Source organism: Macrotis lagotis, chromosome X (assembly GCF_037893015.1).
Source record: "Macrotis lagotis isolate mMagLag1 chromosome X, bilby.v1.9.chrom.fasta, whole genome shotgun sequence".
Taxonomy (NCBI): Eukaryota; Metazoa; Chordata; class Mammalia; order Peramelemorphia; family Peramelidae; genus Macrotis; species Macrotis lagotis.
In genome coordinates, this window is record NC_133666.1 from 331,623,293 (window position 1) to 331,635,765 (window position 12,473).

General features: G+C 34.3%; 1 protein-coding gene and 1 long non-coding RNA gene across 3 annotated transcripts in view; one reads left to right on the forward strand and one right to left on the reverse strand.

Moving 5' to 3' along the window:
* The window catches only part of LOC141502493 (uncharacterized), a 156,163-nt gene that overhangs the window by 106,629 nt on the left and 37,061 nt on the right, over nt 1-12,473 (forward strand). The gene's annotated exons all lie outside the window — the stretch shown is intronic.
* The window catches only part of SLC6A3 (solute carrier family 6 member 3), an 87,953-nt gene that overhangs the window by 43,397 nt on the left and 32,083 nt on the right, over nt 1-12,473 (reverse strand). Inside the window, exons 5-6 of the mRNA XM_074201271.1 lie at nt 12,015-12,149; nt 4,996-5,099 (exon numbers count right to left, since the gene is read on the reverse strand). Of these exons, the coding sequence (XP_074057372.1) occupies nt 4,996-5,099; nt 12,015-12,149 (239 nt within the window). The remainder of the gene's footprint in view (nt 1-4,995; nt 5,100-12,014; nt 12,150-12,473) is intronic.

The window sequence follows — 12,473 nt, forward strand, 5'->3', positions numbered from 1 at the left end:
GAGGCGAGGGAAAATAAGGGAAAATAGTAGGAAAGAAGGAAAAAGGAAAATAGGAGTTTGCCTTGTCTTGACTACAACTTGCAGTATCACAAATGATGTCAAAAGAAAAAAAAACTTTCTCACTCCCATATCTTGAGTACTAGATATCACCAATCAACAAGATGGAAGACTGGAAGTCTCTTCATTCCACCATAAGAACCATTTAAAACAGGAAATTGGCCAGCTACTGAACTTATTTCCCTGATTCGCTAAACTACTAATTAAGGAAATCCTGTACCAAAAAAATTTTGTGAGCACCATATTTTGATCATTGGTATCTCTCTTGGAACAATGTAACAGGAGCATATTGGATTTTTTCAGGGTAACATACATTTTCTTGAGGTGAGTTTCTCCTGATAAGGAACAATTGAACAGTTGTTTAGTCCTGTCCTACTCTCCGAGACCTCATTTTCTTGGCAGATATACTGGAGTGTTTGCCATTTCCTTCTCCAGCTCATTTTATAGATGAGGAATTAGGGTAAAAAAGGTTATGTGAGTGACTTGTCTAGCGTCATACTGCTAGTAAATGTCTGAGATCAGATTTGAACTCAAGAGGATGAGTCTTCCTGACTCTAGGCCCAACACTCCAGCCACTCTATCACCAGTTAACTAATCTATGTAATGATTCTGCTTTTAAGTTGATTTATGTACGCACTCACACCCACATTGATAAAAAGTTGTGATTTCCAGTCAAAGATGCTTAAATGATATCTATATATAAATATATAGAGAGATGTACATATGTATCTTAGCACATATATTTATAAAGATATGCATATCAATAACTATATTTCTATCTATCTATCTATCTCTATCTATCTATCTATCTATCTATCTATCTATCTATCTATCTATCTATCTATCTATCTATCATCTGTCTACTTTGTTTTGTGACTTCATTTGACTTGGTACAGAGAAAACAAGATAAACCTAGATCAAAAAAGACAATAAGGGGACTTTTGGGAATAATTTTAAGTTGAGTGTCAATGAATTATTGCCATTGGGCAGGTGATGTAGAAATATTGGAAACATTGGCACTTTCCTATGTTTTAAGCATACCCATAATTTCATTGGGGAGGGAAAATGTCTTTACTAATACAGATTAGCAACTATTCCACAACTTGGCAAATTTTAATGACATTAAGATCAGCCAAACCTTGCTTCTCCTTAACTAACTAATTTAGCTTTCAAAATGTAATGTCATCTAAATCTTTATTTGCACACAATGCTAGGCAGTAAAGGATATAATCAGTAACTGGATCAAGAAGAAGCAAAATATGTAGATAGATGCCCTTAAAGCCAAAATAAGGGTTCAAGTCCTGTCTCAGACATATACTGGCTGTGTGACTCAGGATGATTCACTTAAACTTTCAGTCTTCTGAGCAGCTCTCTAACACGATAATTCACAGAGAAGGTACCAACCAGTATTCATAAAAATAGTTACCCCACTCAGGATCATATATCAATGAAATCATAGCTTCAGTCTTTATCCCTGTGTCAGAATATGATACAAAAGTTAAAATCTGTGACATTTAAACCAAAGGAGTCAAAGCTAGAAATTCCTGAATTGATTTATAGCACATATCTAGTACATAGTAGTCTCTTAATAAATGTTTATTGACTGAGATAATAAATTGAAGGATTTAATGATATTCAAGGAATTATATGATTAGAAGAGGAAAATGGCTAGTCCCATGGCAAGAGTGGGGGAAGATAGGGGACATCCAGAAGGCTGCAATCTGAATTGTTGGAAGGAACTTTCAAACTGAAGAGGTTACAGATCCATTTAAGGATTTTAATGGCTTTTCATGTGTATATTTATATCTTGTTCTGAAAATAATGGTTAAGTTGTTACACATTTCTTAAATGAAGTTTCCAGAATTAAGTAAATCAATGTACAAATAGTAGGGGATATGGTGAGTCCCAGACATGAATCATATAATCAAATAGTTGTAGAGTTGGTAAGAATCTTAGAAGTTATCTAGTTCAACTATTGTTCTATTAGAAACCAGGAGGGAAGGGAATTCAGGGAAGCCTGAAGGGATTTGCATGAACTGATGATGAGTGAGATGAGCAGAACCAGAAAAACATGGTACACCTTAACAGCAACATGGAGGTGATGATCAACTTTGATGGACTTGCTCATTCCATCAGTGCAACAATCAAGGACAATTGGGGTTGTCTGCAATGGAGAATACCTTCAGTATCCACAGAAAGAACTGTGGAGTTTGAACAAAGACCAAGGACTATTACCTTTAATTCAGAAAAAAAAACCTGATATCTTATTGTCTGATTTTTCTATCTCTTATACTTTATGTTTCTTACTTAAGGATTTGACTTTTCTCTCATCACACTCAATTTGGATCAATGTATAACATGGAAACAATGTGAAGACTGGCAAATTGCCTTCTGTGGGGGTCGGGTGGGAGGAGGGAAGTAAGATTAGGGGAAAATTGTAAAACTCAAAATAAATAAAATCTTAATAATTCAAAAAAAGGAAGTTATCTAGTTCAGCCCTTAATTCATTGATTAACTTTCTTCTACACCATCCTCACTCAATAAGCATTCATCTGCTCAATCATTTACTTGTATACTGGAGGGGTAAGCGTTCATAGGAAGAATCTTAGTTGGGGTATCTATCATTGTTATTTGTTGTTATGTAATTAAGCTATTCTTATTTAACTTCTTAGAAGTCTAATTATTGTTGAGATGAAAATCCAAATAAGAGCACTAAAATGAAAGTGGTTTAGCAACATATATATATATGTATATATACATATATATATATATATATATATATATATCTTAACAACTAATTAAGCATTTGGGAAGGGGAGAATTTTTATCTTAGTTCAGTATTATTACTTTAAGTTTTTACTCCATAAATATCATTTAAAGTAATCACATTGTTCAGAAATCAAGCTTTGATTTTTCCCTCCTATTCATCTGGTCTCCCCGTATTTGTGTCTACAGTCTTTTTTGATACAAAAGAAGGTAAATAATCAGTCTATAAAGGTCAAATACACCAGCATCTCCACATGAAATCCCTGGGTTATTTTCAGACAGATTCTTTGGCCAGTGAATTTATGTCAACAAACTGCATATGTCATTTTTTATAGGAAATACAGCTCAAATTGAGCTTATTCAATTGCTAATGGGGAGGAAAGTAGGGAAGAGGAAGGGAACAAGCAATTATTAAGCACCTACTATATGCTGGATACTGTGCTAAGGGCTTTGCGATATTATCTCATTTCATCATCACAAATATTATCTAATTTGATCTCATTTGAAAGAAGAAATTCTTGGTGATATGGTGATAGAAAACAGACACATTCCCTGTTCCACTTCATAGTTTTATCCAAAGACATATCTAGTGATGTTCAGAATTGTTCAATGCTCTTTTGAACATATTTCAGATTTTTCTCTGTAGGAGTGAATATAGTAGAAGAAATTGTGCATAATAACTTAGAAATTATTTTTATAACATGCTATGAATATACATTTTGAATGCTATCAAATTCTTTAATTTGGTATGTTTTTAATTAGTGTTAGATTTTTCTAGCATTATCTTTTGAACTAAGGTTAAATGTCATTGGTTTTATTTCTGTATCATTTTTATCTTTGTATTCCCAGGACCAAACTCACAATAGTTTGATAAATGCTTATTGATTGAATGATGGCATTTGATCATATTTTTGTGAATTAGAAAGGGGGTTGGGCAACTAGTGAAAAACACAAGTAATGGGAGGTAACATCAAAACATGGGTCAAGGAGGTCACTTCTGAGGTCACTTAGTGCAAGAAGATCCCTGAGGGCATCATTGCATTATATAAATTATCAGACAGTTTTCAATAAAAGATTATGTTTAGAATCCTTTGTTTAAGAAGATATGGATCAGATTCAAATCCCTGTTTGGGGTTTGAATCTTCACTCTGTTATTTGCTAGCTGTGTGACCTTGATCAAGTCACCTAATCTTTCTAGGCCCCAGTTAAATCAACTTGTAAAATGAAGAAGTTGAGCTAGATGGGACTCTGTGGTCCCTTTTAGTTCAAATATGGTCCTCTGATCTAAAGGAGGTCTTCTTGTTTAGTTCTTCTGCCCAATTCTTTGTGGCCCCATTTGGGGTTTTCTTGGCAAATATATTGGAGTGGTTTGTCATTTCCTTCTCCAGTTCATTTTACAGATGAGGAACAGAATTTAGTGACTTGCCTAGGATCACACAGTTACTTCTAGAGGGTTAGAGGTTAGATTTGAACCCAGGAACATCAGTCATCCTGATTTCAAGTCCAGTGCTCTGTTCACTCAACCATCTAGCTGCTCTAGAAGAGATCTCTATGAATATAATGATGATAGGCAGTTGATTAAGAAGAAATGTATCAGGAAAATATAAGGGGTTGAAAAATGATGGGGATGGGGTAGCAGAGGAAGGTTGAACTTGAAAGAAAATGTAGCTCTTCACTGAGAATTTTTAAATAAAGTTTTCAATTCCTATGCATGGACCCCCTCAAATCTCATCTATACTCATCTGTTCTAAAATGGTTTTATTCTTTGTTTTACATATTTAATATGTTTTAATAAATTTAAAACAAACATTTTGCATGTTTTAATTATATTCTAACTTTAAGTTATCAAAAAAGATAATCTAGAATAATGTGGGGTTCAAAAATTTGTCATAACTGTATTTCAATATGATTTTCTTCCTTTGTAATCCTGTTTTCTTTTTATTCTGTGCATTTAAAAACATTACTCTGAGGAATCCATAGACTTCCCCAGTTTATCAGAATTATCATATATAAAAAGGAAAGTTGAAGATCAAGTTTCTAGGTTTTATAAGCAGTTTTCCCTTTTTTTCTTCTTCCCCACTGTATCAGTTATTTCAAAATTTCAATAGAATAAATAAATGACCCATCATTTGATCACTCAAACACTTTCAAAGATAAGACTTCAGGGCTTACCTATAACAGTTGTTAGTAAATTTATTGTAACTGGAGAATGCTATTAGCACACCAAACCCCACACCAAGAGAGAAGCATATTTGAGTGGCAGCATCTATCCAAACCTACAAACAGATCCAGAACCAGATACACAAAAGAAGAGAGAGAGAGCAAGAGAGAAAGCTGTTATTAGAGATAATTGCAGGAAACTCATTCAGCCCAAAGATGAAAGATAAGAGCTGAATACAAGGTAATTTTGCAAATTACTATTGCAAGCATGCAAGTACTCAATCCTGCCCTTAGATTATTGTTTTCAGTTATGATGTCCTGAGTTCTTGCTGAGGGGAACTGTGCCTGTGTCTGTGTTCTGTTCTTTCTTATGGAAAGTGGCATGACTTTAGATTCAACTCATTATCAAAAAGAAAATAGTATTCAAAACATATTAGTAGCAAATTATACTTTAAGAAATAAATATTTCCTATGATGTTAGCATAAAAGAGGATATTCTTAGAAAAAGATATCTTTTCTAAGTACCTTCAATTGCTATTTTTTCATATATATCAATAAAGTGCTAATAAAAATAACTTTCAAAACTAATACTGTAATACAATAACATCTACAAGAATAGGAATTTACAAAACTCAGGTTAGTTTGTCCATTCATAAATTGAATGTATATGTCCTAAAATCTGAATAACAAACTTTTCTATGGTATTTTTAAGAACCAATAGTCTATTAACCAAACCTGGCCTAGAAGAAATATAAGTGGGATGTGCCATTAAATGTTTAACAACTATTCTACACTGTTAACACTTTCTTAAGTTTAAACATCAATAAAACAATAAACCAAGCTCTCATTTGCAACCTTTACTGATTTCCAAGGTGTTAGGACATATTGAAATTTAACAATTGCCCTCAAGTTGGGTCCTACACATCCCTGGATATGAGATTATATCCTTCCTAATTCTTTAGAGAGTTGGTGGACTTTGGGTGTAGAATACTGAATGTAATGTTTGTTAATTTGAGTTTTTATTTTTTTCCTTCTTATTCTTTGGTTGTGTGTCTATGTGTAGAGGGATATGAAGATACCATAAAAACAAAATAGACTAATAAAAATGTTAGAAAGAGGTGGTCTAAGAAATATATTAAAGCATTTTTCTAAAACCCAGGTTAGCTCAGCTATTCACAATCTTTTAGCTCACAGTTTTAATGACACTTACCCTCCTTCTTTTATATTTATCCTACTCCCCAATAGATTGAAAGTTATTTGAGCATCTTTTCAGTCAGACTGTAAACTCCTTGAGATGAACTACTGCTTTGTTTATATATAATTTTTGTAGATACATATATAATTTTGTAAATATAAGTATGTAATTTTTGCAGATCTTTTTGTATATGTATAATTTTTGTCATTTCAATTCTATCTTGAATAAAATAGGAAATTTAATGTTATACTTAAGTGAAATGTCTATATACTTCAATAGATATTGTGCATGAATGAAGGATAATCCATGTGTATCATAGATCAGTTTCTATATTGATAGATGAAATAACACACATTCTCAAAAATTTTGTTCTAATCAAATACAGTGAATGACAGTCAAATGTGGGGCTTATCCTTATTCTTTACATCAGGGGTTCTTAATCTTACTTGTAGAAGGCTGGTGAAGTCTATAGACCACCTCTCAGAATAATACTTTTAAATACATGAAATAAAATACAAGGAATTACAAAAGGAATTCTTTATATTGGAATACAGTTATCAAATTAAAACAAAACAAAATAAAATAAAACAAATTCGTGGACTCCAGGTTAAGAACTCTTGGTCTTGGCATAGCTAGGTGGTGCAGTGAATAGAGCCCTGGAGACAGGAGGTCCTGTGTTCAATTCTGGTCTCCGACACTTAATAATTACCTAGCTCTGTGACCTTGGGCAAGTCACTTAACCCCATTGCCTATTGCCTTGCAAAAATAAAAAAAAATTTCCTTAGACCTGTAGTGAGGGTAATTAGGGAAGTAAGACAGAAATAAGGAGAATTAGCAATGTCTAACTTGACATTTCTCAAAGTCAATCACATTTTCTAGGTATCTCTCTTCAAGTCTGACTTCTGAGCAGATCAATGGTCAACTTTTCTTTCCTCCAAGTTCAGCCCAAGCTTTAAGCTGAGCTTCTGATATCCCTTGACATTACTGACTGACTGGCATTACTCCAGTCTTATTGTCTTAGAAACTAAACTTAGAGACCTATTACCTGAGTCTAAAAACCTTGGATCTTTTCTTTCAATAACTCTTCCTTGTTAGGGTGACCTAACCAATACACTCTCCCAAACTTTATCTCTGCAGGGTAGGTCATAATTAGATAATGATCATGTATACAATCATCTCCAAATAACTCTGGGTTCAAGGTTGCTCAGTTTTTATAAACTCTAATTTCTCTTACTGAGCCACTAAAATAAGGAGACAGAAAAAAGACAGGGGTAACCTACTCACTGTATCTATCCATTGCTCAGCTTTCTTAGCCTTTTCATATGCAAATGAGCTTCTTGAATTTTCACTTCCAATACTAGGGAAAATAAGCTTACTCAAAGTTTTATGTCCTTTTATAGGGAGCAAAAATGATACCCTTTGATCTAAAAGAGGTTCACCCTTTAGGAGGTGAAAATGATCCTTTTTTCTAAATGGACAGTATTCCTAAATTAGTAATGCAACTAAGAGAGGCTAGCTGAAACTGTGATGAATGTTGCTACCATTCCTACAAGAATACACAGTATAAAGAGGAGGGCATTGAAGGAGGAGGTTTAGTGGTTCCATTTGTTGGTGGACATGACAACAGTCACAGCTCTCTTTTTGACAGAATTGGTATAGTAGCAGAGAGATGACTGAATAAAATATCTTGAGGAAGAATAAAGTCCCTTCTCTCAGTAGCTATTCTTAGTGCTTCTACTAGAGGTGGTGACAGCCTGGGAAAGCAGAGTCAGGGGGTGGAGTGGTGGGTGGAGAACATGATAATTATAGAGTGTCTCTTATGTGCTACTATTGTGTCTTATATTCTCTGGCTGTACTTGGTGTCCTCCCTCTGGTCATTCATGTCAATCCAGATATAAAACAGAATGATATTCTCATCAAAGGTGTTCACAATTATAATGGAGGATTATCATATTATAGATTTACAGATGGCAGGAAACTCAGAGGTGATTTAATTGAATCTTATCATTTTGCATTTACATGAGGCCCAAAGACTGGCTTAGTTTGTCATCTAGATAGTCACAGGAGAACTGGGATTTACACCCAGGTCCTTTGTTTCCAAATCTAGTACCTTTTCTGCCTTTAATGTCTTTCCCAAGATTCAAATGGAAGAGGGATTCTCAATTAATGGTGAAATTCTCCAGATGCTTTTTTCTATGGATTATATTGGGCTAATTGCATTGAGTCCCAGAACATTAACAAGCCTCCTCCATGTGTTCAAAAGAGATCAGTCCAAGAATCAATTTTCTTGAATGAAAAATGCCTGTTGTCTAGAGTAGGATTTGCAGTTCAATGACCAGTTCATTGAAGTATTATGATGGAACAAATATCCAAAACAGACTTTGAATATGAACATGAGTTATGGTCTAAAGGAAAGAAAAGAATGAAAGGACTGGATTTCATTTGAAAATGGGAAGTGTTTTTTTTTTTAAAAAAAAACAATCAGAGGCTTCTTCCCAGAGTAGAAACCCATTTTAAAGAAACATATTCTCCTAGAAATGGTGTATGTTTGAGATCTTTGGATTATTATAATCTTTGAAAGATCAAAATTGCACATAATCTAAAGCATCACAGGGAGAAACACAGTAGGCATGGGTAGGCTGCATTAACTTTCTAGTTCTGCCCCAAATTCAAAAAGCAGCAAAATATGTATGAGTGAAGAAATATATGATCATAAAATGATGTGGGCTCATCCTGTTGAGCAAACAGGAGATAATAAGTGGAGAGAGATTAAGTTCTGCTTTGATATAAATTAAATTAAAAAATCCTACAGGGAGAACTATTGTATTGGGTAGACTTTCTGTGGAGGAATTCTAGATGAACATAGACAATGTTCACATAGGATAAAGTAGAGATGGGTTTCAATTTGAACTGATAGAGAGAATTTCTGCATTATTGGTATGACTTTTCTTTAAAAAGGAAGGCAATCAATAGAGGGAGAGTGAAGAATTTTGTTTAGTGTTAATCATGGTACACAAAACATTAATTCATGTTGATGGGGATTTTGCCTCTTGAGAAGATTAAATTTGTCTCAGTATTTCCCCTACATTGTCAAGGAAATAAAGGATACCTAGGAAAGAGCTTGGTGGCATAGTGGATAAAATGGTGGGAGTTTAAATCTTGCCTCAGACACTTCCTAGTTCTATGACACTAGCCAAGTTATTTAATCCTGTTTCCTCATCTGAATAAATGAATTGCTGAAGGAAATGGCAAACAACTCCAGTGTCTCTGCCAAAACTCTAAATAGGGTCAGACATGACTGAAAAACAAGGGAACTTCCCCTAGCCACAAAGGACAAGGCAGCATTTTAATTATCTAAGAAAATGTTTACAGTTGCCTTCAGTGATCCTGAAGAAACTTGTAGAAGGAGAGAGTTACATCTTAAAGAAATTGGACATACTCAAAGGCTTAGAGATTTGCCTGGGAATTGAGAGTTAAGTGATTTGCCCAGAATCACGTAGTCACTATGTGTCAGAAGTAGGATTTGAACTCAGGTTTTCCTGATTCCAAGGACAGTTCTTTATTCATTACTAAATGAGTTTAGGAAAGAGAGGATAGATGTGAAACAGGTTATAGATATGGAACTAAAGAGTACTTGGGAGCTAAGATGAGATGAGAAGGGAACCTGAGCGTCTATACTGTTAAAACTGGGTCTGACAAAGAAGGCTGTGGGACACAGCATTGAAGGGCATGGTTAAAACCGGAAAGCCTGGATTCTGATGAGACAGTAAGATGCTCCAGAGACTACATGCTGATATTTGTGTCTTGGTTCAGGAAAAAAAATAGCAGACAAGGTCAGGTTATCCCTCACCTCTCAAATCCAATGTTACCAAGTCCCATTTAATTTCTGTCTAAACTATCTCTTGTATCCAACTGATCCTCTCTGTTGCCATTGACACTACACTATAGGTGATTTTAACAACTCTCTAAACTATTCAAATAACTTCCCTAAAGACAAATTAAGAGCCGGACTTGGAGTCCAGAAGATCTGGGTTCAAGTCCCACTTCTGACACATATAGCAACCATATGAATTTGGATAAGGCACTTTGTTAGTGTCCTTAAACAATTCTCTAAGACTGCAAATTACAGAAAAGATGATAATCTGCATAGATAGAGGAGATGTCTTGACACCTGTACCAATGAAATCACAGGTCTGGGTCCAAATAAATATCCATCCATCCATCCATCCTTCCTTCCTTCCTTCCTTCCTTCCTTCCTTCCTTCCTTCCTTCCTTCCTTCCTTCCTTCCATCCATCCATCCATCTATCCATTTATCTATTGATTGATAGAGCGATCATTCTATCTATCATCTATGTATCAAAAAAAATATATGTATGCATGTGTACACCAGAGAGCTTTTTAAACTATAAGATATATTTGAGTTACTAATCTGTTATGGAAAGAACTTTCTTATTGGAAGTCCCCTATACTGATGAAATTACATGTGTGCAGTATATATGTGACACATTACACATGTGTGTATATATACACACCTTCATGAATATATGTACATTTAGATTGTACATGTATGTATTTGTTTATGTATGTGTGTGTATATATATATTTTTTTAAGCATGCAGAGCAACAATTTAATTGTCAAGCTCCATCCTACCCCTCTAATTTTATTAAATAACACGTCAGGAAAGACAACTTGCAAAGGCTAAGACAGTCATCATGGGAATTGAAAGGAGTAGAATTTTCTCAAGCTAAGTCAAATAAAGGGCCTGAACTCACAGCTTAGAGGAAATCAAGGGATTTCAAAATACAAACCTAAAATGCTAGAGGAATTCTCCAGCTAGCCAATGGGTATCACTATATGGAACCTACATCCCCAAAGAACTAAAGATAGCTTCCAGGGCTAGAACTTATAGAATAATTAACCCTTCCATTCACAGCTCATCTCCATGTTCATTTCTTGTGTGTATGTGTTTCTCCAAATAAGTTCCTTGGTGGTAAGTGTTCATTATGTGTATCCTTTCTCCCACTTGGGATGCAATAACTTGTAGGGAAGTTTATCTATGTATTTATGTGGAGAATCTTGTCCATTGTTTTTTGCTCTGGGTAAACTATTTTACTATAACTACTGTGTCCTCTAGCTGATCTAGTAAAAGAAACCTATCAGTAGGGTTTTATGATCAATAATTTTGAATGTCTGTTGATCTATAAAATCCTTCAAACCTGGGGTCACTTTATTTTCTGTGAGTTCCCTTGGGGGGAGCCCTATGTGTATAGATATAGCTTTTAACACCGAACACAGTGGCAATAACAGTATTCTAGGGTTATGTGATTGCTGCTTATAATACTATCAAGATTATTAGTTGGTTTATACAAGTTTGTTCTGCTAAAGTGATTTAACAGTAATACAGTCTTCTGAACCAGCATCAATATGTTAATGATATCTAATGCTTATGGAGAGCCTAAATTTACTAATACATCATTTGATTTAATACTAGTGCTACCATTTAAAAAAACTTTCTCCTTTCTCTGTTCTCCTATACTCTAAAGCACTTCTAAAGAATTTATCATATACAGTCTCTTTTAGTTCCCTGTCCATATGCCTAAGATACTTAACTAGATTATAAGTCCCTATAGGGAAAGCATGGTGTCATATTTATTATAATTTCCTCCCTAACCTAATCTCTTGTGTATAGTTGATGTTCAAAAAATATATCATGATGAAATAAATAACACCCCATCATCCAACTTCCCTTATGAATCTTTAGCCCTAACAGATAAATCTTTTGACTCTAGGTGGTATAAGATGAATTCATAAGTGAATAAATAACACAGACTCACGGATGCCTCACAGAGACGGTAGAAATCAACACTCAAGTAGGCTTTGATACCATCGATGGCTCCTGGTAGGGTGACCCCACGTAGTAACAAGGCCGTGAGAACTACATATGGCATGGTGGCCGTAATCCACACCACCTGAATTGAAAACCATGATAGTTATCCTCCTCTTTCATTTACTTTCATTCTTTAGTTTCTCTCTCTCACAACACATACACACACACACATATCCACATATTCATATACACACATTATATCCATATATACACTTATATATACATGCATATTACACACATTATATATATAGTAAGTATAATATATACTATAGACATGTACACTCACAGCTTATTCCACTAAATACAAGTAAGCATGAAATTTAGGAACACAAATTCCCAAAATGTTTTGGAAATAAAAAAAGGTTTTTTCTATTTAGTAATTATTTAGATGTCCAACATATTTAAA